The 27833-nt window shown below is 43.9% G+C and overlaps 1 protein-coding gene across 2 annotated transcripts; it reads left to right on the top strand.

Annotated features, from left to right (window-relative positions):
* The first annotated feature begins 11013 nt into the window (after positions 1-11013).
* On the top strand, positions 11014-24656 carry ints3 (integrator complex subunit 3). Of its 2 annotated transcripts, none has more exons than XM_030741924.1 (28): positions 11014-11097; positions 11601-11684; positions 13631-13714; positions 13789-13902; positions 14352-14436; positions 14525-14591; positions 14925-15066; positions 15155-15382; positions 16360-16551; positions 16636-16723; positions 16828-16907; positions 16993-17084; positions 17171-17277; positions 17422-17541; positions 18847-18976; positions 19069-19123; positions 19258-19361; positions 20508-20672; positions 20756-20909; positions 22218-22286; positions 22387-22462; positions 22549-22662; positions 22737-22785; positions 22873-22965; positions 23685-23785; positions 23865-23937; positions 24044-24200; positions 24277-24656. In XM_030741924.1, the coding sequence occupies exons 1-28, from the start codon at positions 11014-11016 to the stop codon at positions 24352-24354; spliced, it is 2985 nt and encodes a 994-aa protein (XP_030597784.1). In that variant the 3' UTR covers positions 24355-24656. The 2 variants fall into 2 exon arrangements, with proteins under 2 accessions (XP_030597784.1, XP_030597783.1); XM_030741923.1 differs by having other exon boundaries at positions 22873-23040.
* Positions 24657-27833: the final 3177 nt, after the last annotated feature.

The raw sequence follows: 27833 nt of genomic DNA, 5'->3' as shown, positions 1-27833 counted from the left end.
AGTGGTGTAAATACAAAATAAACTGTGTTTGTTACCTATGTGTCTTTCTTGTGAATAAATCTATTATGGAAACTCTGAGATCAACAACTCCCTCAGGGAGCACCAGCTCCTGCAGACCATCACATAGTGATATTAGAACACACACCATCTCTCTCTCTCAGCACTCTTCATCTCTCCCCATCCCTTCCTTTTTGCCCTGCTTTGCTGCTTTTAGAGCCTGTCTTCACAAAGCTTCTGAACTGGAACTTAGAATTATGGATCTGGTCAGCTGGTCTCTCAACGCCGTTTGATCAAATTTTCACCATGAGGAGTTTGGGGAAAGGAGAACCCTCTTCCCTCTTATCCAATCGACATTCCCGGCTGGCTACGTTATGGATTCCTGTGGGGGTGGTAGATGACGTGCCTGGCTGGACTGTCGATGGAGGACACACACATTTGGCTTACTGACACTAGGATTTCTCCGAATTGGACCTGGAGATACCTGGCTTGTCGTTACAATTCGGGAAGTCTGGGCCTTGGTAAGGCTGCTTAAGACGGGAATGCAGAAAGGTTCAGACTCAGTATATCTGGAGCTGATTCGGAGGGATTAGATCTTGGAGATGTATCTGTTTCTGCACGGCGAAGGAGCGAACCAAAAAGATTCAGAGGATTGGATTTTTTTGCTACTGAGAGGTGCCAAAAAGACTAAAGGCTGTCAACAAATTAATCAGTACGGCCTGTACCAAGACAATTTGTAGAATCAGAAATTTGGCTCCCTGACGGCCTTCGGATTGCTGTTATCTCATTTATCTCCTGGATGTTATGTAAATAGATGCTCTACGCCCCCGCTGTCCTGTTTTCCCTAGACCAAGCTGCTGATGAACATTCCAGCTCTTTTCAGGAACTGTTTAGCTGAGCAGGAAGTTTGAGTCAGCCCCACAGTAGCCTGACACCCCCCCACACACTCGCCTCTGCAGGCTTCCATCCCTGCCCCTTCCCACTCTAATGCTCCCACGCTATATGCTATATGTGCTTACTATGCAGAGGTTTTTTTCAACCTCATATGGTGCCCCCCACTGGGCAAAATATGAGTTGTTTTTTTTTCCTCACCTGTCCTATTGTTTCACTTTGTTTCCCTGTTATCTCTTAAATGGCAGCGCCTCTGACAGCAGCAACGCCACAAAACACTTATCTCTTGCTTGTCTCTGTCTTTGGATGGGTGTTCTGAAACACTCATCATATGTTTTGACATGTAACAACAATAATTTGGACCTAAATTGATTCTAAATTCTAAATTTATGTACAGCACTTTGGTCAACTGTTCTGTTAAATGTGCTGTTTAAATAAGCTTGACTTGACCATGGTACTGAGTATTATCAGCATCAAGTCAAGTACACTGCTGCTCAAACATTTTGGTTCACTTAGAAATGTTTCTATTTTGTAAAGAAAAACGTTTTGTTACATTTTAAATCATCCATCCATTCAATTTCTTCCAGTTGTCGGAGGCCGGGTCATGGAGGCAGCAGCCTAAGCAGAGAAACCCAGATATCCCTCCTCCAGCTTATCCAGGGGAACACCGAGGTGTTGTTATCAAGTGGTCTGGGAGCATGCACAATGCGTGCATTTTTGCTAATTCAAAGATATTATTTCAAGACTGGTAAAATCCCTGCACTGGAAAAGCAGATAGTGGTAGATACATGCTCTCATCCCTCTTCATTTTGCTTACCCTCACCTGGATGGTACTGGTGGTATGGTGAGAATCATGTTTTTTGAGTTTTCCAGTGCCTTTAATACCATCCAACCACCATCATTCCACGACCAGGATAAAAACCCCATAGTTTCTCCTGAACCTGAAGTTTGAGTAATGGACAAACTCTCCTTTCAAGCACCTTGGGTACCCATTAGCTGCCTCCGAAGTTGCCGATCTGCTGATACGATTACAAAATCGAACATCGACCTGTGAGCCAGGGTGTCCTGGTGCCATGTGCACTTATGGACATTCTTATGTTCAAACATGGTGTTCCTTATGGACAAACTGTCATCTGGACAGAAGTCCAATAACAGAACACCACTTAAGTTGAGATTAGGTGGCTGTTCATCCCAATCACACCCCTCCAGGCCTCACTGGCATTTCCCACGTGAGCATTGAAATCTCCCAGAAGGGTGCACCGGATGGCGCACCCTTGAGCACCCTGCCCAGCAGCTCCAAGATGGCTGGGTACTCTGTACTGTCATTTGGCACATAAGCGCAAACAACAGTCAGGACCTGTTCCCTGGCCCAGAGCTGAATCCATGTGTTGACTATATCTAGCCAGTACCTCTCAACCTCATGTAATGGCTCAGGCTCCTTCCCCAGAGGTGACATTGCATGTCCCAAAAGCCAGTCTTGATAGCCAGGGATTGGTCCACCAGGGCCTCTGCCTTGGCTGCTGCCCTCACACACACACTGCACCTGACCCTAAGATGCCTCCTTTAAGTGGTGGGCCTACAGGAGGGTGGGCCTATGCCTTTTCTTTTGGCTGTGCCTGGCCAGGCCCCATGGGCTAAGGTCACAAGGTGTTCTCCCTTGATTGCCCTCCCCGGCCCTGGCACCAAGGTGAGACCCTGGTAACCCTATCTTTGGCAGGGTAAACTGTTCCCTTGGTCTTTTTTATATATAGATCATCTAAATTGCTCTTCGTCTGGCCGCTCATCCAGGACCAGTTTGCCTTGGGAGACCTTTAATACCCAGACTGTTCCTTTGATCTTTCCTTCATGAAATTAATCACAAATGTAAATGACCAGAAATGAACTAGGGAATCAATTATTTTCAATTGAACATCTGTGAAGGTTTACAGAAGCCCATTTTCATCAGCTCTTTTCCATTTTTTCAAATACCACATAGTGTTTCCTAATGACAAAGCTAATCAATCATTATAAAACCTTTTTTATGTTCCATGAAAATCAAAGAAGCAGTAAATCTGGTTTTTCAACTGTGTGGACCATCAGCCTGTGTGAATTTGACTGGAAGGTCCAAAGATTACATCTATACAGTTCTATCAAATGAAAGCATTTCCAAAGAAGTGAAAGTTTTTTATTCTTGTGTGCACTGCTTCCTTCACAGAACTGAGCAAACTGACCAGAATATAGGAAGAGAAGTTTGAGACCATCTTTGACCAAGAAGACATCGGAGAAAAACAGAGGCAGCTTTATTTGATTGTACCTGTCTGAGCAAGACTGTGCTGCACTGTGAAGGGAGAACTACCAGTCAATCTTTGAATTTTCTGTCCATTTGTTTAGAATAGAGCTTATTTCTTAGAACAAATATACTCTGACAAATTTCAGAAGGAATTTATCTTTGGGGTGGACATTTTTAGACCCTAAAGCTTCATGCACACTATGAAGCAAAGTTTTAACCTGCAGTGTTCTGTCCAAAAGGTGAACAGCTCCAGCGTTCCACCAGGAGAACCTCAGCTGTTCAACTTTTAGACACAGCATTAAAGTGATTTTTTTTTACCAAATCTGAAATATTTTTAACTTGCCCAGATGCATATTAACCTTTACTCACCTGGTGTGAAATCTCACCAGTTTGCATCTTGTACCATGATAATTAAATAGGCACAAAAATAATTCTCAGTACAATAGCTTTTAGCTTTGCTGACATTATCAGTGATAATTTACACAAACTGTACTTTAGGAACATTTCCTCCAATAAATTATTGACCCAGTCTTTCATTTGATTTGACTTAGGTAACAATATGGTGAAGACTTGGATCATTTCACGGAGAAATCTCATAAATTATAAACGACTGGGGAACAGCAGCTTGGTACAATCTTCATTGTAACTTGCAGCTACTGTTATGTGTGTTGCACAAGGAGATAAGATATGTGGAAGTGAGTAATTGCCTTCAAAGGCACAGTATGAGACTGTGTCTTCAGTATCAAAAAGCAGCTCCTGGAAGAAATTACCTGTGCTTTACTGATTTCCACGATAAACTTGCAGCTTTTCTCAACAAAACTTCATCGAGACTACAAACCATTTTACACACAGGGTCTTTTTCAGTTGTGTAATAAAGTATGTACTGTGTGTACAGTATACTCCCTACACTGAAAAAAAAAATCTCTGTGAGTCCAGAATAAATTGTAGAACCTCTGTATTGTTAGTATGGTAGCAGCTTCATTTACTGTTAAATACACATTGAGGGAGTGTTAGCTGTGACACACTGTTGTGTCTACTCAACACAACCTGGATTTAGCAAAGTTATATTTTAAACACTGAGACAAATGTCAAAGAAAAAGAACATTCGTCATATTGTTAAGTCATATTTGGCCAAATTGAGATACCTGCCTCACTCTACTTTGCTAACACTGTAGATGCACCTTGCATTATTGCCTATTATGGCCTAAAAGTTAGTTAGGCAATTATGTTATGCCTATGCTATGAGGCTAATGATATAGGACATCACAATATTAAGGTGGCACATTATTCTAACAGAGGGGCTGTGTGAAGCCTGCTTCACCTGGGAGGTGCAGGATAGATAAATGGTGTTTTCCCACAGCATCAAGGAGATTGGGTATTAGCAGCAGCAGGTGCATGTACAGTGCTGTGAAAGCATATTTGTCCCTTTCCTGATTTCTTATTTTTCTGCATAATTGTCACATTCAGATCATCAAACAAATCTGAATATACAAAGATAAGCCAAGTACATACAAAATGCAGCAAACTTCAGCAACATTGGGGAGTTTTTAAGCCTGAATGGCCTCTTTAAGGTCATGTCAAAACATTTCTGTTAGATTTGACCAGGCCACTCCAAACCCTTCATTTTATTTTTTGTTTTTTTCTTTGTTGAGCCGTTCAGAGGTAGATTTCCTTGTGTGTTTCAGATCACTGTTCTGCTGCATAACCTCAAGTGTTCTTCGGGGCAGGAACTGATGGTCAAACATTCTCCTTTCTGGTAGAGAGCAGAATTCATGGTTCCATCAATTACAGCAAGTCATCCTGAAGCAGCAAAGCAGCCCTAGACATCACACTACCACCACCACATCTGACTATAGATATGATGTTCTTTTTATGAAATTCTGTGATAGTTTTAGGCAGTTTTTGCCCAGTTTCTTTCTGATTGTTGAATCATGACCTTAACTGAGTCAAGTGAAGCCTGCAGTTCTTTAGATGTTGTTCTGGGTTCTTCTGTGACCTCCCGGATGAGTCGCACTCTTGAAGTAATTGTTGTAGCTGGGGAGGTTCACCACTGTTCCAGGTTTTCCCCCCATTGTGCATAAAGAATCTCAGTTCATTGGGGTCTCCAAAAGCCTTAGAAATGGCTTTGTAACCCTTTCCAGACTGATAGGTGTCAGTGACAGTGTTTCTTTAGATCGTGGCATGATGTGAGATCTTTCAGCCAGTCATATATTTGTGTGTCTGGATCATATCCCGATCAAATGTTACATGTCCATGGACAACAGTGATATGTTTCTTACTTCAACAAATGGATGATGTGCCTTTTTTCAGATATGTTCAAAAATATGCGTTAAATGGAGTTTCCCCACATTAAACTCAAGAAGCCTGCAAATCTAGAACGTGGATTGTATTCAGATAGCATTTGGTTTGGCACTAGTTCTTGGCCCTCCACAACTGTGTACTAAATATTGGATGAATCTGACAGGTTTAGAGGGAAATATCATTTTTTAAATTTTCCCTTATGTGGAGTCTGCTTTTGATTTTACTTTTTATATTTTACTTTTATATTTCACCTTAAACTGTTTACCTTACCATTTTATAATTCACATGTGTGACTGCACAGTTATATTTTCACTTTGACAAATTGTATTAACACACAGGACTTAAAAATCACACAAAAAAACATAAAATCAGTGTAGAAAAAAGTTTTTTTTAATAGTGAGAACCACAAACATGGTTAGCAAACTATTTTGTAACTTAAAGTACAAATATAAGTTGTAATTTTAACAACCATATGTACAAATTTAGCAAACAAAGTTAAACACAACTATTCGCATTAAAATGCAGGCGATACCTCAGGTGTCACAATAAGATGCCACACAAATTATGTGTGCCACTCCAAAAACAGTTCCTGTCCATCACAAACAGAGGGGTCTGTTGTGGAAAAATAAGTTGAGCCCTGAAACCAAACTGATTTTATGATGATTTATTGAAAGTAAGACTATAACCTTTGCAAAGGGATCAATACAGCATGAACAGTCTTCACACCAGCATTGACCAAAGAGCAAAATAACCACAGTTCCTTTATAGTCATTGTGTTGATACAGTCCTGTTCTGTTAGCTGTGGGGAGTTCAATTTCCCACCACCTTGTAACTTCAGCCTGATAATAAGTGCGTCATGGCCTTGGACACAACCTAGAAAGAAATTTGTTTTCTACTTCGCACACTTGGTCTTTGTACTAGGAAATTACAATTACATACCAAAGAAGTACACAGAGGTTATTTGAGCTGAAAAACAAATTTTCCATTACAGGGCCCATCACAGGCCTGACACTTCCAGTTGTGTCTCTGCTCCTGTTGTGTACCTGGAGACAGCCTTTACATTAGAGTCTGTCTTTGGTTTTTTAGCAGCATTTGCCTTGTTCATGACTACAAGAACACACTAAACACACTAACTACACACTCCAAACACACTAAAGTCTCTCACATTTCAAACCTTGCTGTCAATATCATTGTCTGTCTTTTGCTCCGTCACTCCCACAACTTTCACCAACCAATAGCCACAGCTGCCATACAATGTTTTCATTGGTCAATGTGGTGCATTTTTCCACCAACTGTGTTCTTTTTTTTTTAACTGTGTTTTTAACCATTTTTTTTTGCACCAAACAATTTTCAGGAAAGAACATGGGGTAAAATATTAATCACAACTTTGTTTTTACTTGAGCTGTCAACACAATTTAAAAACTGGCGCATAGTTTAAAGTCCACACTTTCAGCACAAGTGGAAATGGAGACTCAACGAGGCTGCGGCCTGCTGCTACATCATCTTAAATCGATAATGTCATTTGGATGCGCCGGCGTGTCTGTTGACTCCAGAGGGCCAGAAACAGGGATTTTTTGTTAACCTTCATGGCCGGAGGAGAACCCATCCCTAGGCTGGACAAGAAACTGCTAAGGAGTCTTGGTCAGAAATATGCAGCAGAGTTGTCAGATAGGTACATGGGGAAGCTAGCCAAGCAACAACTGGCAGAGGCCCTGGCAGAGATCGAGCAAAGTCACCTTCCTCAGAAGCACAAAGTGTGATGTTACCAGCACACTCTTTACCATCGTGTGATGTGGCCTCCAAAGATCTGTGAAATCTCCATATCTACAATTAGCAAGATGGACAGCTTAGCAAATGGCTTCATCCGAAAGTGGCTGGGTCTGCCCTGCTGCTTTTCGGATGCAAGCCTGTTTGGCCAAAACATGCTGCAGCTTCCCCTCAAGTCCATTGGCCTAGGGTACAAACAAGAGAAGGCATGGCTGGTACTGGAAATGAAGGACTCGGTAGACCTGCTTATAAGAAATGCACAAGTTTCCATCTGTGAATGGCGCAAGCCGAAGTACAGCATGCCATCTTTAATCTGCAAAATCATGAAGTGATGGAGTTGGTCCAGTCTGGCCACCTGAGTCTAGGTTGGGGAACGCCACAGCAATTCTGGTCCAAAGCCACCAAGCAACAGCAGAAGACCATGGTGGTGGACAAAGTCACAAGGTTGGAGCAGGAGCATTTCTATGTCAAGGCGATAGTCCAGGCTAACCAGGGAGCCTGGGCACGATGGGATGTGACCATCAACAGGCATGTCACCTGGGCAGACATCTGGAGGACACCACAATCCAGGATCAGCTTTCTGTTAAGGGTATCCTATGACACTCTCCCATGCCCCCGGAATCGCACCCAGTGTTTTGGAGATGAGGTCAGCTGTCCCCTGTGTGAATCCCTCCAGCACATTCTGTCTGGGTGTAAATTGGCACTGACCCAAGGTCGTTTCAGGTGACACCACAATCAAGTTCTCTCCAAACTACATGAGGTCCACGAAGCCTACACTGATAGATTTTGTTAGGTCTGGAAGCATGCTCCGTCTTCCCACAGGGGAAAGAAATCGCATCCTTACTCTGGGAAAAGAGTGGCAGATGTTGACAGGCCTCAGAAAGCAGTTGGGAGCTCTTAACAACTGTGCTCCGACCAGGTATCGTCATGTGGTCTGCGGTAGAGAAGAGGGCCCTTTTCATTGAGTTTACCATTCCCTGGGAAGAGGGGATGGCAGCAGCACATGAGCGGAAGTACCTCAAATATGCTGAGCTAGCAGCAGAATGCCAAGAGGCTGGCTGGAAAGCCAGAGTTTACCCCATGGAGGTTGGGCGTCGAGGATTTGTGGGGAGGCCAGCAGTCCAGCTGCAGGTTAGCAGGGGCAAGCCTGCGGAAAGTCTTAAAGGAGCTGAGGGAGGAGGCAGAGAGAGCAAGCTACTGGCTATGGTTGAGGAGGAAAGAAAAGAGTTGGGACCTACACCCCATTAAAGGTAGCTGTGGGGAGACTTCCTTGTTCATACCACTTGCCCCCTCATTTAAGAATTGAATTTTGTATTTACTCTGGTTATCTTTGTGTAATATTAAAATTTGTTTGCTGATCTAAAACATGTAAGTGTGACAAATATGCAAAAAGAAAAAAAAATCAAGAGGGAGTGATGTTTTCACATGTCATTTTTCACAGTCAAAGATGAATCCATCATTGTGCATCACTGCTGAAGCTGAGATACTCCTAAAACCAGAGGTGGCAAAAGTACTGACATTCTATACTTAAGTAGAAGTACAAGTACTTGTGTTAAAAAATACTTTGGTAAAAGTCTAAGTACTGGTTCAACTTCTCTACTTAAGTAAAAGTAAAAAAGTACAGGCTCTGAAATGTACTCAAAGTAAGAAAGTAAAAGTAGTTCTTTGGAGGACATTTCTACCTTCTATTTTTGTGTAAAACTAACCGAACCTCATTATATATTACTGTAATATAAAATAATATTACATGAGAATACAACCGTTATTCAAATCTAAATTTTAATACTAATGAATGCACTAAGCTTGAATCTGTTATGTAGGACACAAACTGTGAAAGGGAATTTAAACACAGCTCTATTCTGTGTGTCCTTCATAGTAGAGGGTGACTGTGCCTCCACCTAAACACAAACATGAGGTGTGTTTGCTGATATTTGTTGAGCATTTAGAAACGTTGCATTTACCTGCCACACGTTACTCCCTTTATGCTCGCTGCTTTTCAGTACCGCTAGCTAAGCTGTTTATGTCCCGCAGCGCAACTTACGGACTCGGTCCGGCCCGCTGTAACCGCTAATTATAGCGCTATAAATGATACATTAATTATATGGGTTTGCGTATTTAATCCCTTTGTACGAGATAATTCCCGGTGATGGAGGATACGCCACTACGATTGTCTCTTATGTGGGTTATTATTCCTCCGTTTATGTTCAGATTGTTTGATGTTTGACGGCGCACTGACCGGAAATAAAAACTTCTCTCTGACGTGTTAAAAAGTAACGAGTCTGTTTTGAAAATGTAAGAAGTAGAAAGTACCGATACTTGTGTAAAAACGTAGGGAGTAAAAGTAAAAAGTAGTCAGAAAAATAAATACTTAAGTAAAGTACAGATACCAGAAAAATCTACTTAAGTACAGTAACGAAGTATTTGTACTTCGTTACTTCCCACCTCTGCCTAAAACAGAACCTTGGGTTTCAACTTATAAAGGAAAAGCAAACACTCAGGTACTTCTAATGTTTTTCATTTATTTTATCTTTAATTAAAGTCACTATTACTGTCATGATTGTAAAAATAACAATATTAATATCAAAGTAACACCCACTGCTGTAGTGTTTTTCAAAATATGTCCTCTACATCTGTGTCAGTAACACACATTCAAGCTGAAATCTATTAACATGAGTATATAAGAATAATCCAGGGCACTTTAGACAATGCAGCAGTCCTTCTAAATGACCCCAGCTCCTCTGGCTGATTTCATTGGCTTCCCGTAGATGTGGATAGCCATCTTTCATTCATTTAGTTGGGCCACCTGAAGAAAGGAGGGAAAGAACTCAGTGGACAGCATCACAACAATTAACAGTGAGTCATCTGCAGAAGGAGATTTTGACTAATAGCATGGAGCGGCCTCCTGCAGAACAGCACTGATCTGAACCAGAGTGAAAGTGTCTGTAAAGGTAACACAGTGAGGTATGTGCTGCTGGAGAAGAGACAATCTTTCAATCAAACTCCAGGTGATCTAAAGAATGGGCCTCAGATGATATGAGGGCTATTGTATAAGTTTTTTTCCACCTGCAGAGGAAGAATATCCATTGAAAATCCGGTGTGTGGACCAATGAATAATTCAAATTTAATTTTACTGTTTGACTGCGCTCTTTCCTCTTAAGTAATAATCCTGGAGTCAGCTGTTTTGTTTTGTCCTGTTTTCCTTTATTGAACTCCTATTGTGTTGATGTTACTAGTTGTTTGGCATTTATAAAATCAGTCTGATCTTGCACACATTTCCAAAGTGTCTCCTAGTGTAGAATTAGTGAATAACCTTTCTGTGTAGCAGCCGTAAAAGTACAGCAAGCAGACACCGTGTGGTAGTACTTTGTACTTTATAGTACTGCAGTATTTGCTCTGAGCTCTTTGTAAACACGCTGAAGCGCTTTCCATGCTGCTGGCCTTCAGTGCAGGAGGCCGGGGATTGGCTCCGGGTTCTCGCTCCCGTTACTGGTCCACGCTCACGTCATTGAGAGGTGTAAGTGAAGTGATTGGTCGGTGGGCTGTGCGGTCCCGCCCCTTCCCTCCGCTGGCTCGGTGCGGACGTCCGTTATGTTACCGTGTCGGACAGAGTGGGACTTACGGTCCGAATTGACCCAGAACAAGTGTTGAAGACACACATTAAAGGTCCGAAGCGGCTCACAGAGAGGCTCAGACCCGAGACCTCGTTACCCCGACATAGACAATCATAACTCCCAGCAGTCCCAGCCCGTCTCAGCTCCGCGGGGCCCGGCGAGGCGCGGTGGGAGCAGATGGATCCTGCACCGGCGAAGGCGAAGCCGCAGGGCCGGCTATTGGTGTCCACCCCGCTGGACGCTAAGGACGAGCTGGAGGAGGTAGGGTGACCTGAGTTAACGGCCCGCAGGGCAGACTGAACCCGGTGTGACCGGGACAGGCGACAGCAGCCCGGGTACAAAGACTCCGCGGAACCATTTTATTACAGGCTAGTTAGCATGACTAGCTGCAGGCTAATTGCGTTAGCTCAGCAGAACAATACGGTGCAGGACTCGGACCCGCTACCCGAGTGAGGTACGGCGCTCTGTTTGGGTCTACTAGTGTTCGTCTATAGTGTATGGGCTGCGAAGCGAATCGCGGGGCTCCTCAACCCGCAAACCGTTAGCCTAGCATGCTAACCGTACGTAAACATATGGAGACAAAAAGTGACATGCGCAGTGTTTCATGTCAGAGCATAAGGTAACTGTGGTGAAACTGTCAGCTGATCGATAGTTTTTATGTTTGGGTTTATGCTTTTTTGTTGTTATTTTATGTCTGCTGTTGTGTTTACACTGACTGCTGTGTAGATGTTGTTGTGTTTACACTGACTTGTGTTTGTGTGCAGAGATTGGAGCGCTGTGTGGGGATCGTGCAGGCATTGACCAATGGACTGTCAGAGAGGGAGGCCAATGACGCGCTCACCGCCAATGTAAGAAACACTACGACTACTACTACTACTACTGCAGATACTACTGTCACTGCTGCAGACACTACTGTCACGGCTACTGGCTCCTTTCAGCAGTGTGAAAGTAACGCAGCCGCATTAGATGCAAAAACAAAACATGTTTCCATTTTCTGCATCACAGATTCCTGCAGTGCACAGGCTGTAACCACCTTGACATCACATGGTCCAACGGTTCAGCTTGTGTTCAGTCACATCCCACACACAGCATCACTGTATGAGCTGTCAGTCACTCAGTGATGTATTAACTTTGTTGTTAGCCTTGTACTGCACTGTTTCCATTGCTGCTGTAACATGGACATCACCAAAGGTTGTGTTTCCTCTTTGAGATGCTCACCAGGGCTTTATGGTAGCCAACTTCAGTTGCTGCTTGTTTGTGGGCCGTTCTGCATTCAGTTTTATTTTTAATAACTGAAAAGCTGCTCTGTTGGGCTGAAATCAGGTGTCTGACTTGGCCATTGAAGAATATCCCACTTCTTTGCCATGAGAAACTCTTGGGCTGCTTTTGCAGTTTGCTTTGGGTCATTATCTATCTGCTCTGTCTGATCAGTTTGCAGCATCTGTCTGCATCTAAGCAGAGAGTCTAGCCCTGTGGACTTCACAGTTCATCCTGCTACTTCTATCAGCAGTCACATCATCAGTCAACACCACTGGCAGCCTTACATGCCCATGCCATAACACTGTCTCCACTGTGTTAGACAGATAGTGTGGTATGCTTTGGATCATGGGCTGTTTCTCTCCTCCATAATCTTCCCATCCGTCTGGTACAAATTCTTCCTCAAGAGTGTTCCTGACTTATTTCAATGTTGTTAAGTTGTTTTTCTTAACCATGAAAATAATTCTGTCATCATGCACTTTATTTAAGGCCTTTTGGTGTTGCTGAGCTGCTCAGTGCATTCATTCTTTTCTTTTTTTTAACAATGATCCAGATTGTTGATTTGGACACTTGTAATGTTATTTGGGCAGCACGGTGGCGCAGTGGTTAGCACTGCTGCCTCACAGTTAGAATACCATCTGGAAGGCCTGGGTTCGATTCCACCTTGGCCCAGCCCTCTCCCTCTCTCTGTTTGGAGTTTGCATGTTCTCCCCGTGCTTGCGTGGGTTTCCTCCGGGTACTCTGGTTTCCTCCCACATTCCAAAGACATGCAGTTACTGGGGTTAGGTTAATTGGCTAATCTAAATTGCCCATAGGTGTGAATGAGAGTGTGAAAGGTTGTTCGTCTTTCTGTGTTGGCCCTGTGACAGGCTGGCGACCCGTTCTCGCCCTATGACAGCTGGGATAGGCTCCAGCCCCCCCGCGACCCTGAACAGGATAAGCGAATGGATGGATGGAAGGTTTATTTATTTGGGTTTTTCAGTCTAATGATGGGCTCTTTCACGTGCACTGACATCTCTTTGAACCTCATGCAGAGATTTCTAGTGAAAAGCTATTAAAAAAAACATGTTCAACACTTGGAATCATTTCCAGATCTTTTACCTGTTTCATGGAATAATGAAGGAACAGGTTTCACCTAGCCATGAAAGTGAAAAAAGTGTCTTTGCAAATATTTCTGGAGCAGCCAGATCCAAGCTGGAAGCTTCTTTCTCGTGCTCTAATTCTGAATCATTTTGCTCAGTCCACTCTGTTTAACGGCTGAAACCAGAGACCTCTGAGTTCCTCTTTATTTACATTTTTTGTTTAAACACAAAAAGACTTTTACAGGTCCACAGTGCACCTGCTGCTACCTACTTATTAGCTGCTAACAGCCCTGAAGGAGTACTTTGAGCCCTTTTTCCCCTCTTGTTGTTTCTCTCAGTACTCTGTTATGACTCGTATTTGCTGTGAAGTAAATGTTTACAGTAGTGGCTCCTACTTTTGATGTTAAATGTCCCCTTTGCTGATGGTGACTTTTTTTGTAATTTGTGTCCTGTAGGTATGCAAAGGTCAGCAGCAGCATGAGGAGGTGTGTCTAGGTCTGTTCACACTGGTCCTCACAGAGCCAGCCCAGGCCCAGAGGGTGAGTTACTGCAGTATCATGGGTAATGTTTGACATCCGTGCGACACAACTAACATCACTGTATGTGGCAACAGTGTTACAGAGACCTGGCGCTGCTCAGCAGAGATGGGATGAATGTGGTGCTGGTGAAGATCAACCAGATCCTGATGGAGAAGTTCCTGAAACTGCAGGACACCCCCAGAACACAGGTAAACTTTCACAGCTAAACTAGTGAAGTAAACTCACACAGGTAAAAATAAAGGTAAACACACACATTCAAGTACAGGTACACAGAAAAAGGTAAATGGACTACATTCACACTCTGATGAATGCATCAGAGAGCAACTCAGGGTTCAGTGTCTTGCCCAAGGATACTTTGACATGCACACTGCAGCAACCAGGGATCAAACCACCAACCTTCTGATTAGTAGGTGACCTGCTCTACCTCCTGAGCCCCAGCCACCCCAACCACACACATGCAAGGGAAAACACAGCTGTTTAGGGACGTGAGGACCTGTGTTTACCTTTGTGAAAGAACAGGGGCAGTACCAGGTTAGTTCCTGAGAGGGCAGGACAGCGCTGTCACTGTGATCACGCAGGTCTGATTCACCTGAACCTGAGTGTGCTGGTTACTAATGACGTGTTGGTGTGTGTGCAGCTAGTGTGGCTGGTCAGAGAGCTGGTGAAGAGTGGCGTGATGGGAGCTGACGGCGTCATCATGACGCTGCTGAAGCAGATTGCAGGTGAGACTCAGATTTTCACCTGTACGTAAACCATGAACTCCATGACCTCTCTCTCTCTCACTGTGATGTCACTGTTCTCTGTGCACAGGTGGAGACATCTCCAACAAGAACCTGTGGCTGGCTGAGAGCGTCCTGGACATCCTGCTTGAGCAAAAGTATGTTTAGCTGGTTTTTCAGAATGTACAAGTGAGCAAATGTAAGACGTAAAGATTTATGACATCCTTTAATTAAAAAAACAGGTTCACACTAAAGTACAATTAAAAAAAATAATGCTATGCTGTGGCTGCTGCTTCACACCCAAACTAGAGTATCTGCTGCTCATTTCTATTTTCATTAGAGTCACACATTGTAAAACAGCTGAATATTTAAGTGTTTAAAAAGGTGACTGAGTATTTGTACTGTACAGAATCGTCCAAATTTTATAGTGTGAAGGAGATCTGTTTACATATTGTAAACTGTAGCACAGCTGAATATTTCTGTCTCTGCAGGGAGTGGGTATTGAAGAGCGGGATGCTCATAGCAATGTCAGTCTACACCTACCTCCGCCTGATCGTGGACCACGGAGCCCCAAACTTGCTGTCTCTGCGCCAGAAAGAAGTAGACTTCTGCATCGGCATGCTGAGGGAGAAGGTAACAAGGAGAGGATGAAAGGAGGGTGGTGTTTGTTTGATGCATTTAACCCCTTCTCGTTCCACTGATGACCTCTCTCTGTCTGTAGTTCATGGATTGTCTCATCATCGGTAGAGATCTGGTTCGTCTGCTGCAGAACGTTGCTCGGATCCAAGAGATGGAGCTGCTGTGGAGAGACCTTCTGCACAACCCTCAAGTCCTGAGTCCTCAGTTCACAGGTGTTCTCCAGCTACTGACGGCTCGGACCTCCAGGAAGTTCCTGGCCTGTCGACTCACACCGGACATGGAGACCAAGCTGCTGTTCATGACCTCCAGGGTAAAATCCCTTTTAGCTTATGAATGTGGTGATAAGTTCAGAAAATGGAGTTCCTATCAATAAAAGATCTTATCACTGTGTCGCTGATAAGATCCTTTATTAAAATGTTTGTGAATCGGGTTCACTCTATTGAATTATTATTTCTGATGATTTCTCCACCTGTGACTCAGGTGTTTCTCCACTTGTGAATAAGTAAAAAAAAAAAAAGAAAGTACTATTGGGTTTTTTTTTTTGTAATTTTGGCATGAAATAGTGCCATAAGTATCAGTAGCAGTCAAAAGTTTGGACACACGTGTCCAAACTTTTGACTGGTACTGTACATGATAAAAACAAGTTTTGTAGAAGATGCACAGCGATTTTTATCAAAGATCATTCAGAATGAAAGTCTTATTTAAGGTGGAACACACATTTATCTGAGCCATCCTCAGAGGACCGGGGCTGGGCTCTTTGTAGAAGGGAACCAGGGCAAGGTGTGCAGGCCGGCAGAGTATATCTGCTGCACACATCGGTTTTACTGACAGACAGGGAGGCTGTCACAGCCACTGGAAAACACCTGAGGGTGACAGCAGGTCCTGCAAAAGCAACCAGGGAGGAAAATGTTGAATCAGGGAACACTAAGTTTCCCAGCAATTCATCTTCACCAGAGTGGGACATATGGAGCCCACTGAGAGAGTGGTTTGCTGAGGTATGAAAGAGCAGCACTGTGATTTCCCCTGAGAAGCTCGGGTGTGTAGTAGAGCTCGCGATCATACACTCAGTGCATAGAAAGACCATTGCACACCAGCTGTAGAGCCACCAACAAAGCAAATACAGTAGGTAAATGGCTAGTGGAGGTGCCAAAGTCAAGCCTAGGTGCCATCTTGCCCCCCCAGAATACCCCCTGTGTTGGTAAGATACAGTGACTCAGGTGATTTTGATTTTGTGACTTAGTTGTATCTAACTGTGATTCGGATGTCTGTTTCTCCACCTGTGCTCAGGTGCGTTTTGGGCAGCAGAAGCGGTATCAGGACTGGTTTCAGAGACAGTACCTGTCCACAGCAGAGAGCCAATCACTACGCTGCGATCTGATTCGCTACATCTGCGGGGTGGTGCATCCATCCAATGAGGTGCTGAGCTCTGATATTCTGCCACGCTGGGCTATCATTGGCTGGCTGCTCACCACCTGCACGGTAAGGGGTGCAGTCTCAGGTTGTTGTTCTTTAAGAATTATTTGAGGTCAGTAACTAATAATCAAATGATTTGTGTGACTACAGTCAAACGTGGCGGCCTCCAACGCCAAGCTGGCTCTCTTTTATGATTGGCTGTTCTTCAACCCTGAGAAGGACAGCATCATGAACATAGGTAACAAGTTAGGTTACACCTGAGGAGAGTGTCAGAGATGATGTCATCATGTGATTAGGCTAACGGGTAAAACGGCACTCATCTGTGATGATGATGTGTTTCAGAGCCAGCCATCCTGGTGATGCATCACTCCATGAAACCTCATCCTGCCATCACCGCAACGCTGCTGGACTTCATGTGCAGGGTAACACACAGAATACATACTGAAAAAGTGAACAGACTTTAACATGTTTCTGTTTTAACATCTCTTCCTTTACTTCCCTCCCCAGATCATCCCTCACTTCTTCCCTCCTTTGGAGTCTCAGGTTCGTCAAGGAGTCTTCAACTCGCTAAACTTCATCATGGAAAAGAGAGTGCTGGCGTAAGAGACATCATCACATGTTGATCATTGAGTATTCTGTCACAGGGATCATTATTGATTATTGGTTATTGATCTCTCTCTGTCAGTCACCTTGCTCCACTGTTTGATAACCCAAAGCTGGACCGAGAGCTTCGATCAATGCTCAGAGAGAGATTCCCCGAGTTCTGCAGCCCACCATCACCTCCTACTGAAGGTACCCCCCCAACACACACACACACACACACACACACACACACACACACACACACACACACACACACACACACACACACACACACACACACACAGGTGAGTAGAAACAAACATTAACCTTTTCTTCTTTTTTTAAATCATGCAGTGAAGATGGAAGAGGCTGTTTCCATGGAAATGGACAACCATGTGTTAGACAAGGAGGAGGGTTGCTACGACAACACAGAAGCAACTTTCAGTGACGATGAGGAGGAAGTCAACAACAAAGGTAACGCCCGGAGAAACCAATTTAGATGGCTTCATTCCAGTTTGACTGCCAAACTATGCTGTTGTTAATGTAGCTCATGTAGGTTAATTCTTGAAGAAGTTGTGAATTTTTAAACAACGCAACAGCTAACACATCTAAATTATAGAATTACTGTAGAAGAAGAACATTATGAAACGTAACGTCAGTGTGAAGAAGGTATAAGAATCAGAGCAGTGACTGTAAAGCACATTGAGCAGCTCATTGCCTGCATTTTAAAACTGACATCACAGTTGATTACAATAAAATAAGAAACACATTTTAATCAATTATTGCAAAAGTAAAATGGTGAAAGTGATCACACAGTCCACAACTGCCTCGTCTTCACCCAACCTGCAGTCATTCACCTCCTCAGGCCTGAAACTCGTCTGGTTCTGCTGCTCTGCTCTGGATTTCATTCTGTTTGCTCAGATTAGTTCTCCCCACACTGGACTCTCTGCTCAGTTCAGCTGTGGTTCCCCTGCTGCTCTGCACAGCCAGCAACTCACCTGGTTCTCCACTTGCTCCATCACACACCACCCCACTCTGAACCCGCTCTGCTTCAGCTCAATATCCCATCCTCGACCTCTTCAGCTCTGTAGTAATTATTCAGCTTTTAATAACTAGAGCCCCTGTATTTTTATTTGGCAGTCATATCTGGCTATCTCTGGCTCATGTTTTTGTAGCCTTCATATCAAAATGTTCTTAGGCAAGCTTGCATCCAGCGATTGTTGTTTTATATTAATTAGTACGGGGTCAGTATGACATCATCGGTGGTTCTAGGTATAGGTGATTGAATTTTTTTTTTGTCCCACACACCCAAAACTTCACTGATGAATAAGCCCATTTTAGGAAGAGTCATGACATATGAGATGATGGGGTTTTGATTTCACATAATTACATGATTTTTAAAATGTAGAGGTGTCAAAATTACCCCTTTTAATCTAAACAAAACTGCATAATACAAATCTAAATAAACCATTTAAAACTGGAATAAACAAACATAATACAAGTTGGACCAATAAACAAACTTTAAATGGAGATAACCTGGAATAAAACAGTTTACAGTGCTTTACAAAGTACTTAAATCCAGAATAACCTGGATTATTCTGGAATTAACTGGTTTATTATTCCAGTTTGGGGCAGAAATCTGAGCTGTTAAATTCCTGGAGTTTATCAAGAATTTTATTTGAAATTCATGATTTGAAAGTTTTACATTAAATTCCTAACAATTCACCAGAAAGTGGGAAGTAAAGTGTCTGACACACCCATCAACCCATCACTGTGCAGGAAAAAAGAGGGAGTTCCGGTTTCATCCAATAAAAGAGGCTGTAATGGAGGAGCCTGCTGACATCACGCCCTGGCTGGACCAATTAGATGACACAATGAAGGAGAAGGTGCAGCAGCTTCAGAAGACTAGGTGAAAGCCCACAGTCCTCCTTGAGATCCTCAGGTTAGAGCTCACATTGAAGTCATTTCCTGTTTATTGATAACAATGCTTCCTCTCTGCAGTGACACAGAGACTCAGTGTGAGGTGATGCAGGAGATTGTGGATCTGATCCTGGAGGTGAGTTTACCCTGATCAGAAACTTGGGGGGCTTACGAGCTGCACTGAAGCCAGCTGCTTGGGCTTCAGTGTTCAGGCATGTGGGTGCAGTTCTTGTCAGCCTTATTGTTACAGTGCTGTGTTCTGTGCTGTAGGAGGACTTTGACACAGAGCAGATGTCAGCTATGGCTTCCTGTTTGGCCGAACTGTTCAAAGATCATTTCAGAGGAGAAGTTTTGCCGGAGGAGATCACAGAGGAGTACGATCAACTGACTCTCTCTCTCTCTCGCTCTCTCTCTCTCTCTCTCTCTCTCTCTCTCTCTCTCTCTCTCTCTCTCTCTCTCTCTCTCTCTCTCTCTCTCTCTCTCTCTCTCTCTCTCTCTCTCTCTCTCTCTCTCTCTCTCTCTCTCTCTCTCTCTCTCTCTCTCTCTCTCTCTCTGCTTTCTCTCTCTCTCTCTCTCTCTCTGATGACCCGTCTATCTCTCTCTTTATTTATTTATATAGCGGCAAATCACGACAGATGTATTGTAGGTTAAGACCATACAGAGAAAACCCAACAATCAAAACTACACCCTATGAGTAAGCACTTGGCGACAGTGGGAAGGAAAAACTCCGGCAGAATCAGGCTCAGGGAGGGCAGCCGTCTGCTGTGACCGGTTGGGGCTGAGGGACGGGACACAGGACAAAAGACATGCTGTGGAAGAGAGGCAGAGATTAATAATAACTAATGATTTAATGCAGAGTGGTGTATAAACAGAGTGAAAAGAGGTGAATGGGGGGAAAAAAACTCAATGCATCAGGGAACCCCCCCTGAGCCACGACCTATTGCATCTAAGGGAGGGTTCAGGGTCACCTGATCCAGCCCTAACTATAAGCTTTATCATAAAGGAAAGTTTTAAGTCTAATCTTAAAAATAGAGAGGGTGTCTGTCTCCTGAATCCAAGCTGGAAGCTGGTTCCACAGAAGAGGCGCCTGAAAGCTGAAGGCTCTGCCTCCCATTCTACTCTTAAGTATCCTAGGAACCACAAGTAAGCCAGCAGTCTGAGAGCGAAGTGCTCTGTTGGAGTGATATGGTACTATGAGGTCTTAGAGATAAGATGGGGTCTGATTATTCAAGACCTTGTATGTGAGGAGAAGGATTTTAAATTCTATTCTAGATTTAACAGGGAGCCAATGAAGAGAAGCCAATATGGGAGAAATCTGCTCTCTCTTTCTAGTCCCTGTCAGTACTCTAGCTGCAGCATTTTGGATCAGCTGAAGGCTTTTCAGGGAGCTTTTAGGACAGCCTGATAATAATGAATTACAATAGTCCAGCCCAGAAGTAATAAATGCATGAATTAGCTTTTCAGCATCACTCTGAGAAAGGGTGTTTCTAATTTCTGATGATCTGTGTCTCTCTCTTTAGGTCTCTGGAGGAGTCTGTGTCAAAACCCGTCTGTCTGATCTTCAGAAACCTCGTCACCATGCAAGAGGACAACAGTGGTTTCTCAGTTCTGCTCGACATGTTAGCTGAGCTTTACCAGAAGCAGCCAAAGATTGGATACCACTTGCTGTATTACCTGAAGGCTAGGTGAGCCGGCATGATGCTAAAGTTGATGTCACAGAATGCTGACAGGAGAAACTCAGTTTAACTTTGTGTGTGTCTGTCAACAGTAAAGCAGCGAACGGTAAGATGATGCTGTACGAGTCATTTGCTCAGGCAACAGCGCTCGGTGACCTGCACACCTGTCTGATGATGGACATGAAAGCCTGTCAGGAGGACGACGTCCGGCTCCTCTGCTACCTCACACCCTCCATTTATTCTGAGGTAGACACACTTATCTCACCCGAGTCTCACCTGGACCACAAAAAGCCCTCTGAAAAAGGGGCCAGCAGGAAGAGTAGAATTCATAACCTCTTCCAGCAATATTTTGATCCCTTCTTGTCCTTTACAGTACAGTCGTCCCTTGCTTCACTGTGTGGCAGATTTTAAAAAACATATCTAAATCTGTATTGTGGAGTTTTCGCTATATTGTGGGATTTTTGTGGAACATAGATATTTATATAACTCCCCATAACTATGTTCATCATTCGGACAAAGAGATCAGTAACGCCTACACTTTTAGCAGAAATAGAAGTAATGGCCGAGGGCGACAATGCTGCACCATGTGATGAAGTGCCTGATGAAGTGGTGCTTTCAGAAGAGCTGTAATGCTCCTCTTGGCTGTGCAGTACTGCACATTTATCTCATCGTCATCACCATCAGTACTGCACAGCTACATAATTCATCATCATCATCACTGAAGTTGTAGTAAGAGAGTGGGAAAGGTTTATAGGCGTGTGGTAAGGGTTTATAAAGCCTTAAAATATATATGAATAATAAAAATAATGCCTCTACTTCACGGATTTTCATCTATTTCTTTTATCTTTTTTTTTTTTTTCGATTTTGTTGTTTTTGAGTGTTTGTAGCCAAAATTGAAATCAAGATTTGATTAATTTCTCAGCCCTAAGTATAACACAACTGCTTAACACATCAGTCTAACAATGAATAGAATAGAATAGAATGTCTTTATTGTCATTATATAGGATGTACAATGAGACTGGAGGGCCACTCCTGTTCAGTGCCATGCAATAGAAAGTCAAACTCTCTAAAATAAAATAATCTAATATAATCTAAAAATATACAGAAAATAAAATGTTTAAAAAGATACACAGAAAATAAGAGAATGTATAAATTATATAAGTTGTAAAAAAAATGAATTAAGTGTATACATATAATAATGAAGATGGTGAATATTGCACTAGTGAATGAATACTGGATATTACACAATATAGGAGTGATAGATATTGTTCAGTATATTGCACAATTAGAGTGGGTGAGTGTGAGAGTTCAGGGTGGTGATTGCTCTGGCGAAGAAGCTGTTCTTGAGTCTAAAGTAACCATCTGGTAACTTCAGCAGCTGCACAAAACTGAAAAATACTTTCTACCTGGGTCGCTCACTCTCAGACATGCTGGGACCATAAACACATGGTGTTGCCATAGCAATGGTATCAAGATGTGACATTTTTATATCACGGATGCTGTGATATGGCACAGCCCTAACACACACTCTGATGAATCCCTGTTCTTGTTCAGTTTCCAGATGAGACACTGCGGAGTGGCGAGCTTCTTAACATGATCGTCGCTGTCATCGACTCCACACAGGTAAAAATCTGATCAGTGTGCCCCTGCAGCTCTGGGTGGGAAACCCTGTGTCACCTGTGCGTGCGTGCGTGCTTGTGCGTGTGTGTGTGTGTGTGCGCAGTTACAGGAGCTGATGTGTCACGTGATGATGGGGAACCTGGTGATGTTCCGGAAAGACTCTGTGCTCAACATCCTCAGTGAGAAACTCAGATTGACAGTTTGACTGGTCAATTTTTTGGACCACTGTCCATCTTCATGTGCTTGTTTATTCTCACGTCCACAGTTCAGTCTCTCGATTGGGAGACCTTTGAGCAGTACAGCACCTGGCAGCTGTTTCTGGCCCACAGCATCCCCCTGGAAACCATTATCCCCATCCTGCAGCACCTCAAGTACAAAGGTGATCAAAACTTCAACAGACAGGGACAAAAACCAAAAGAAAGACACTAAACTGTGTTTCTGTTTATGCTTCAGAGCACCCCGAGGCCTTGTCCTGCCTGCTACTGCAGCTCCGCAGAGAAAAGTACGGCACAGCAGACACCCCACCCCGATTCACGTTTCATACTTGTGTCTGTGTCCCCGTTAATGTCCCTTCGTGTTTTTGTCCCAGGCCCAGTGAGGAGATGGTGAAGATGGTCCTGAGTCGTCCTTGTCACCCAGAGGACCAGTTCACCACCAGCATTCTAAGACACTGGGCGACCAAGTACGACGACACTCTTGGGGAGCACATAAAGGCCCAGCTTATTAAAAACAATAACCAGCCCCGCAAAAGACAGAGGTGAGGACTAAAAGATGAGTGAAGACAGAAACTGAAAAAAAGACAGGTAAGGACACAGACAGGAAAAAAAGGTGAGGACAGACAGACTAATGGCAGGGGAAAAGACAGAGGTGAGGAGAAAAAGAAGGAAATGAGGAGAAAAAGAAAAATATCAAGGTGAAAACAGGTGAAGACAGAGAGCGGCTCTCCTCCTCTGTGTCTGTGCTCCTCGGGCACTCCTCCTCTGTGTCTGTGCTCCTCGGGCTCTCCTCCTCTGTCCTTGGGCTCTCCTCCTCTGTCCTTGGGCTCTCCTCCTCTGTCCTCGGGCACTCCTCCTCTGTGTCTGTGCTCCTCGGGCTCTCCTCCTCTGTCCTTGGGCTCTCCTCCTCTGTGTCTGTGCTCCTCGGGCTCTCCTCCTCTGTCCTTGGGCTCTCCTCCTCTGTGTCTGTGCTCCTCGGGCTCTCCTCCTCTGTCCTCGGGCTCTCCTCCTCTGTGTCTGTGCTCCTCGGGCTCTCCTCCTCTGTCCTCGGGCTCTCCTCCTCTGTGTCTGTGCTCCTCGGGCTCTCCTCCTCTGTCCTCGGGCTCTCCTCCTCTGTGTCTGTGCTCCTCGGGCTCTCCTCCGGGGGTGTCGCTATCAGATCTGCTCACTTTTCTCTGTGTTTCAGTCTTCGCAGTTCGAGCAGTAAACTGGCTCAGCTGACCCTGGAACAGATCCTGGAGCACATGGACAACCTAAGACTGAGTCTGAGCAACACCAAGAATAACTGTTAGTACCCTCACACACAGTTATTGATTACTGATCAATTACTGATCACCTGAACGTGCTGTCTGTATGTCTCTCTCAGTCTTCACTCAGACGCCGATTCTTCAGGCTCTGCAGCACGTCCAGGCAAGCTGTGATGAGGCCCACAAGATGAGGTACCCTTTCTCTTTCTCACACACACACACACACACACACACACACACACACACACACACACACACGATCACAGCACTGCTGATTATGACACTTCGTCCCCCTCAGGTTCAGCGATCTGTTCGCCCTGGCGGAGGAGTACGAGGACTCTCAGTCGAAGCCGCCAAAGTCACGCCGCAAAGCTCCAGCCTCATCACCTCGCTCTAGGAAGGGAGTAGCTCCGCCCACCAACAACGAGGAGGAAAGTGCCTCCAGCAGCGCCTCAGTATGTACCCCCTCCATACTGGTTCAGGTCTGGTTTTGGGTTCAGGTCTGGTTCTGAGCTCATTATGTTGTTGCAGGAGGAGGAGGACTCGAAGCCCAAAGCTCCAAAGAGGAAGAGGAAAGGCTCATCAGCTGTTGGCTCCGACAGTGACTGATAGATCCTCCACCCAATCACACACCAGCTGCTCCATATACTGGGAGAGGCGCCGCCTCTTCCTGATGACGTGCACTTTGCTGCTGGGGGGCGGGGATCTGAGACGCTGCCAACGTTAACTCCATGTGATGAACTGACTTTCATTTGTCATATCCATGGAGACCAGCACAGAGCAATGGGTCAAAGGTCACTGTGTGTGGCTGATCGCCCATAATGCACTGGGGGAAGGAGGAACTCAGGCAGACTGATTTTAAAAGCAGACATGATGATTTTTTTTCCCCAGGATTTTCTTTTTTTTGGGGGGGGGGGGGGGGGGGGGGCTCATTTTGGAGGATGATGATTTTTTTTTTGCTGTTTTTAGCAGCTCCTTCCTGTTTGTCTCGCTGCAGTAAAAGTTTCATCCTGTCAATGAATTCTTCATATAAAAACTGATGGTTTGTTTCAGAGTCAGCTGTCTGTTACTGGGGGTTCGAGGAGGGTACAGCGTGGAGGGGAATGGGGGGCAATAAAGGTCAATTTTAACAGCTCTTGGTGGCGTTCATCAGAAAAGGAGAGTTAAACAGAAGAAGCAGCTCAGAAATGAACTGACTTAAAGCTGAATATGAGACTGTGGCAGCACAGAGCGGTCAGTGAGGAGCAAATGGATCGATTATAATCACGTTTCTCTGTTGTACTCAGCTAATAACAGGACAGCTTCACACTTAAGTCATCACAAGCTGTCCTGAGCAGGTTAAACATGAACTCTTCAGTTTCAGTACTTTTTTAAACTTTATTTACACACTAAGCTGTTTGATATTTTGTGAAATCGTCCCAATGCCTTTAAAAACATTAAATGAAGCAGGAAAATACTGGAGATCTTTTTCATCTAATAAGATGAAAAATGTGAATGGAGTCTGGTGTGAGTCAGCCTGGGCTCCACTCCTGTGACACCTGAGTGTTTAACATTTAACATGAATTCTGTGCTAATGACGTCTATATTTGACTCAGGTGTGCTGAAGCAGAGACACATCTAAAACCTGCAGGACACCGGCGCTCGAGGCCTGGAGTTGAAGAGCCCTGTTCTGAAGATTAGGCACCACCACTGAAAAGGCTCCATCACCTCTGCTTTGGATCTAGGCATATCCAACAGCAGTTGGTTTGTAGACCTCAGGGCTCTGGTAGGAATATAGAGTTTCAAAAGTTAAGTTACATAACAGGGTCAAACCATTGGCACTCTTAAAAACAAGTAAAATTTTAAACTGGAAGTGAGTGTAACAAGGCCAATGTGGGTGTAATGTGATCGCAACGTTTCTTTGCTGTCAAAAGGCGAGCTGCTGCGTTTTGAACAGCTTGCAAGCGACAAAATAGCCACCGATCACAGCCAACACATAAAGAGTTACAATAATCTAAACGAGAGGTAATAAAAGCATGAATTACTCTGTGTCATGTGCGGGAGGTAGGCCATCACCTACTCATAAGGAGCATTTACCATGTAGCAACCAAACAGTAGACAGTCCTACAAAGAAGTCCACACACCGGACTTCTTTATTTTTCATTGCCCATCACAGTTGTGCCATCTGTATACTTAATGATATGGCTGGTGGTGTGGGTGGCAGTGCAGTCATATGTCAGCAGGCTGAACAGGAGGGGACCCCGTGTTCACCCTGATGGAGCTGGATGTTCTTTCTCCCACCCTGACTGCCTGCTGCTGCGTCTGGAAGCTGAGCACCCTGCTGATGCCAGTGCCTGTGTCCAGCAGCCTCGGCTTCTCCACCAGTTGCTGTGGAGTCATAATATTAAATGCAGAACTGGGCCCTATTCTAGGAAGCAAGTTTAGCTAAAAACTCTGGGTTTGTTAACCCTAAAATGAAGGAAACTCGGGTTTTCAGCTCCAGAAAGAGAGCTAGCTTCAACTCTGAGTCAGTTACCACGATAACTCTGTGAACCTAACCTGCTCGCTGGCTGAGTTTATCCGACAAACTCTGAGTGTCTCTCTGACTCCTCCCCTCCTGCTGCACCTGAACCACCTGTCTTGACGCTCCCATCCATTTCCTCATTCCAATTCATTTTGAAGGTTATGATTTTTGAAATTTGGTTTATGAATCTCAACATATTTTTCACTTAAAATCACCTAAATCTGGGATTTAGGATTTTCACTGAATCTGCCAGATGGGATCATAGGTTCTATAACAGATCAGCCAACAATGCTCGAGTCCACCTGCACAGCAGGAGGAGCCAAACGGATCAGGCTCATGGATTCAGAATGGATAAGGCCCAGATCCAGTTCAGGTCCCAGCTCATCCTGTCCGGATCTGTTCATAATGGCTTCATTTTTCCCAACATGATCTGCATTCTTTAATGAAAATGGCTCATCCTCCCAAACTGTACTGAAATATTTAAAACCTATAAAAGCTGAGACATTTCTGATAACCTGTTTGGCTTTATTGATAAAACTTTACATTCATCACAGACTTGGAAAGCTGCTCTGCATGTTAAATAAGAAACTATGACTGACCTCTGACCTTTAACAGCAACTCAGTAAAACATCTCTGCTGTGAGAGTGTTCAGTCATCAGTGAAGCTGATCTTAGATCAGATTAGAAACAGTTAAACTGGGAACATTAAAGCAGTTTTTCTCTAAATCTCATTGCTCATTTTTATCCAGTAATGGCAGAAATTATAAAAAATATTTAAGAAAAATAAAAAAGTGAGCTTGCTATTAAATCAAGAGATTACATTTCTACTGAATAATTATTCAAACAAAGGAATTGTCATAAACTGCAGCAAAAAGTTTTTGTTTAATAAAAATCTGACCCGAGGGCAGCTCTGCCCCCGAGGTCTGCTGCTGTCCGGGTCACTGGTATCACAGCTCCATATAGAAAACTGGTTCTGATTTCTCCACATTTTTATCTTCACTTTCTCTCTCCTGCATTTTGTCCTGTGAAGTTAGAGCCGAATAATTATTAAAAAAAACAAATAAATATAAAATTAGGATTCTGCTTCATCTGGGGAAAATTCAAGTTGGGTCAATGATGACAGCAGACATATAAAAGATTTATTTTATGTCAAACTTTTATTCTATCTATGAAGATGACAGAGTGGATCAATCTGATGAAAATACTCTTTCCTTTCCTCCTGTTTTTTAGGTAAGCGTCACGCTTCACACTGACACATACGATCTTCGATCCACTGGGTTGAAATGGAGGCTCTTTATTTACTTGTGGCCATGGTGAATCCTGGTATTTGAGCTCTATTGATGATGGCTTTCTTTCCTCACTCATGGACATGCAAAGTCAGGGTGAGGATACAAACAACTCTGATCAGCTGTTCTGGAACAGGAAACTCAGAGTTGCTGATCTCAGAGTCGATCAACTCAGAGTTTTTGTTGAACATGCTTCCTGGAATAGGGCCCTGAAGTCAATAAAGAGGATTCTGGAGTAGGTCTTTATCTTCCAGGTGGGACAGGATGAGGTGGAGTGTGGTGGAGATGGCATCTTCAGTG

The sequence above is a fragment of the Archocentrus centrarchus genome, chromosome 11, assembly GCF_007364275.1.
Source record: "Archocentrus centrarchus isolate MPI-CPG fArcCen1 chromosome 11, fArcCen1, whole genome shotgun sequence".
Taxonomy (NCBI): domain Eukaryota; kingdom Metazoa; phylum Chordata; class Actinopteri; order Cichliformes; family Cichlidae; genus Archocentrus; species Archocentrus centrarchus.
This window is presented reverse-complemented; position numbering and strand designations above follow the sequence as displayed.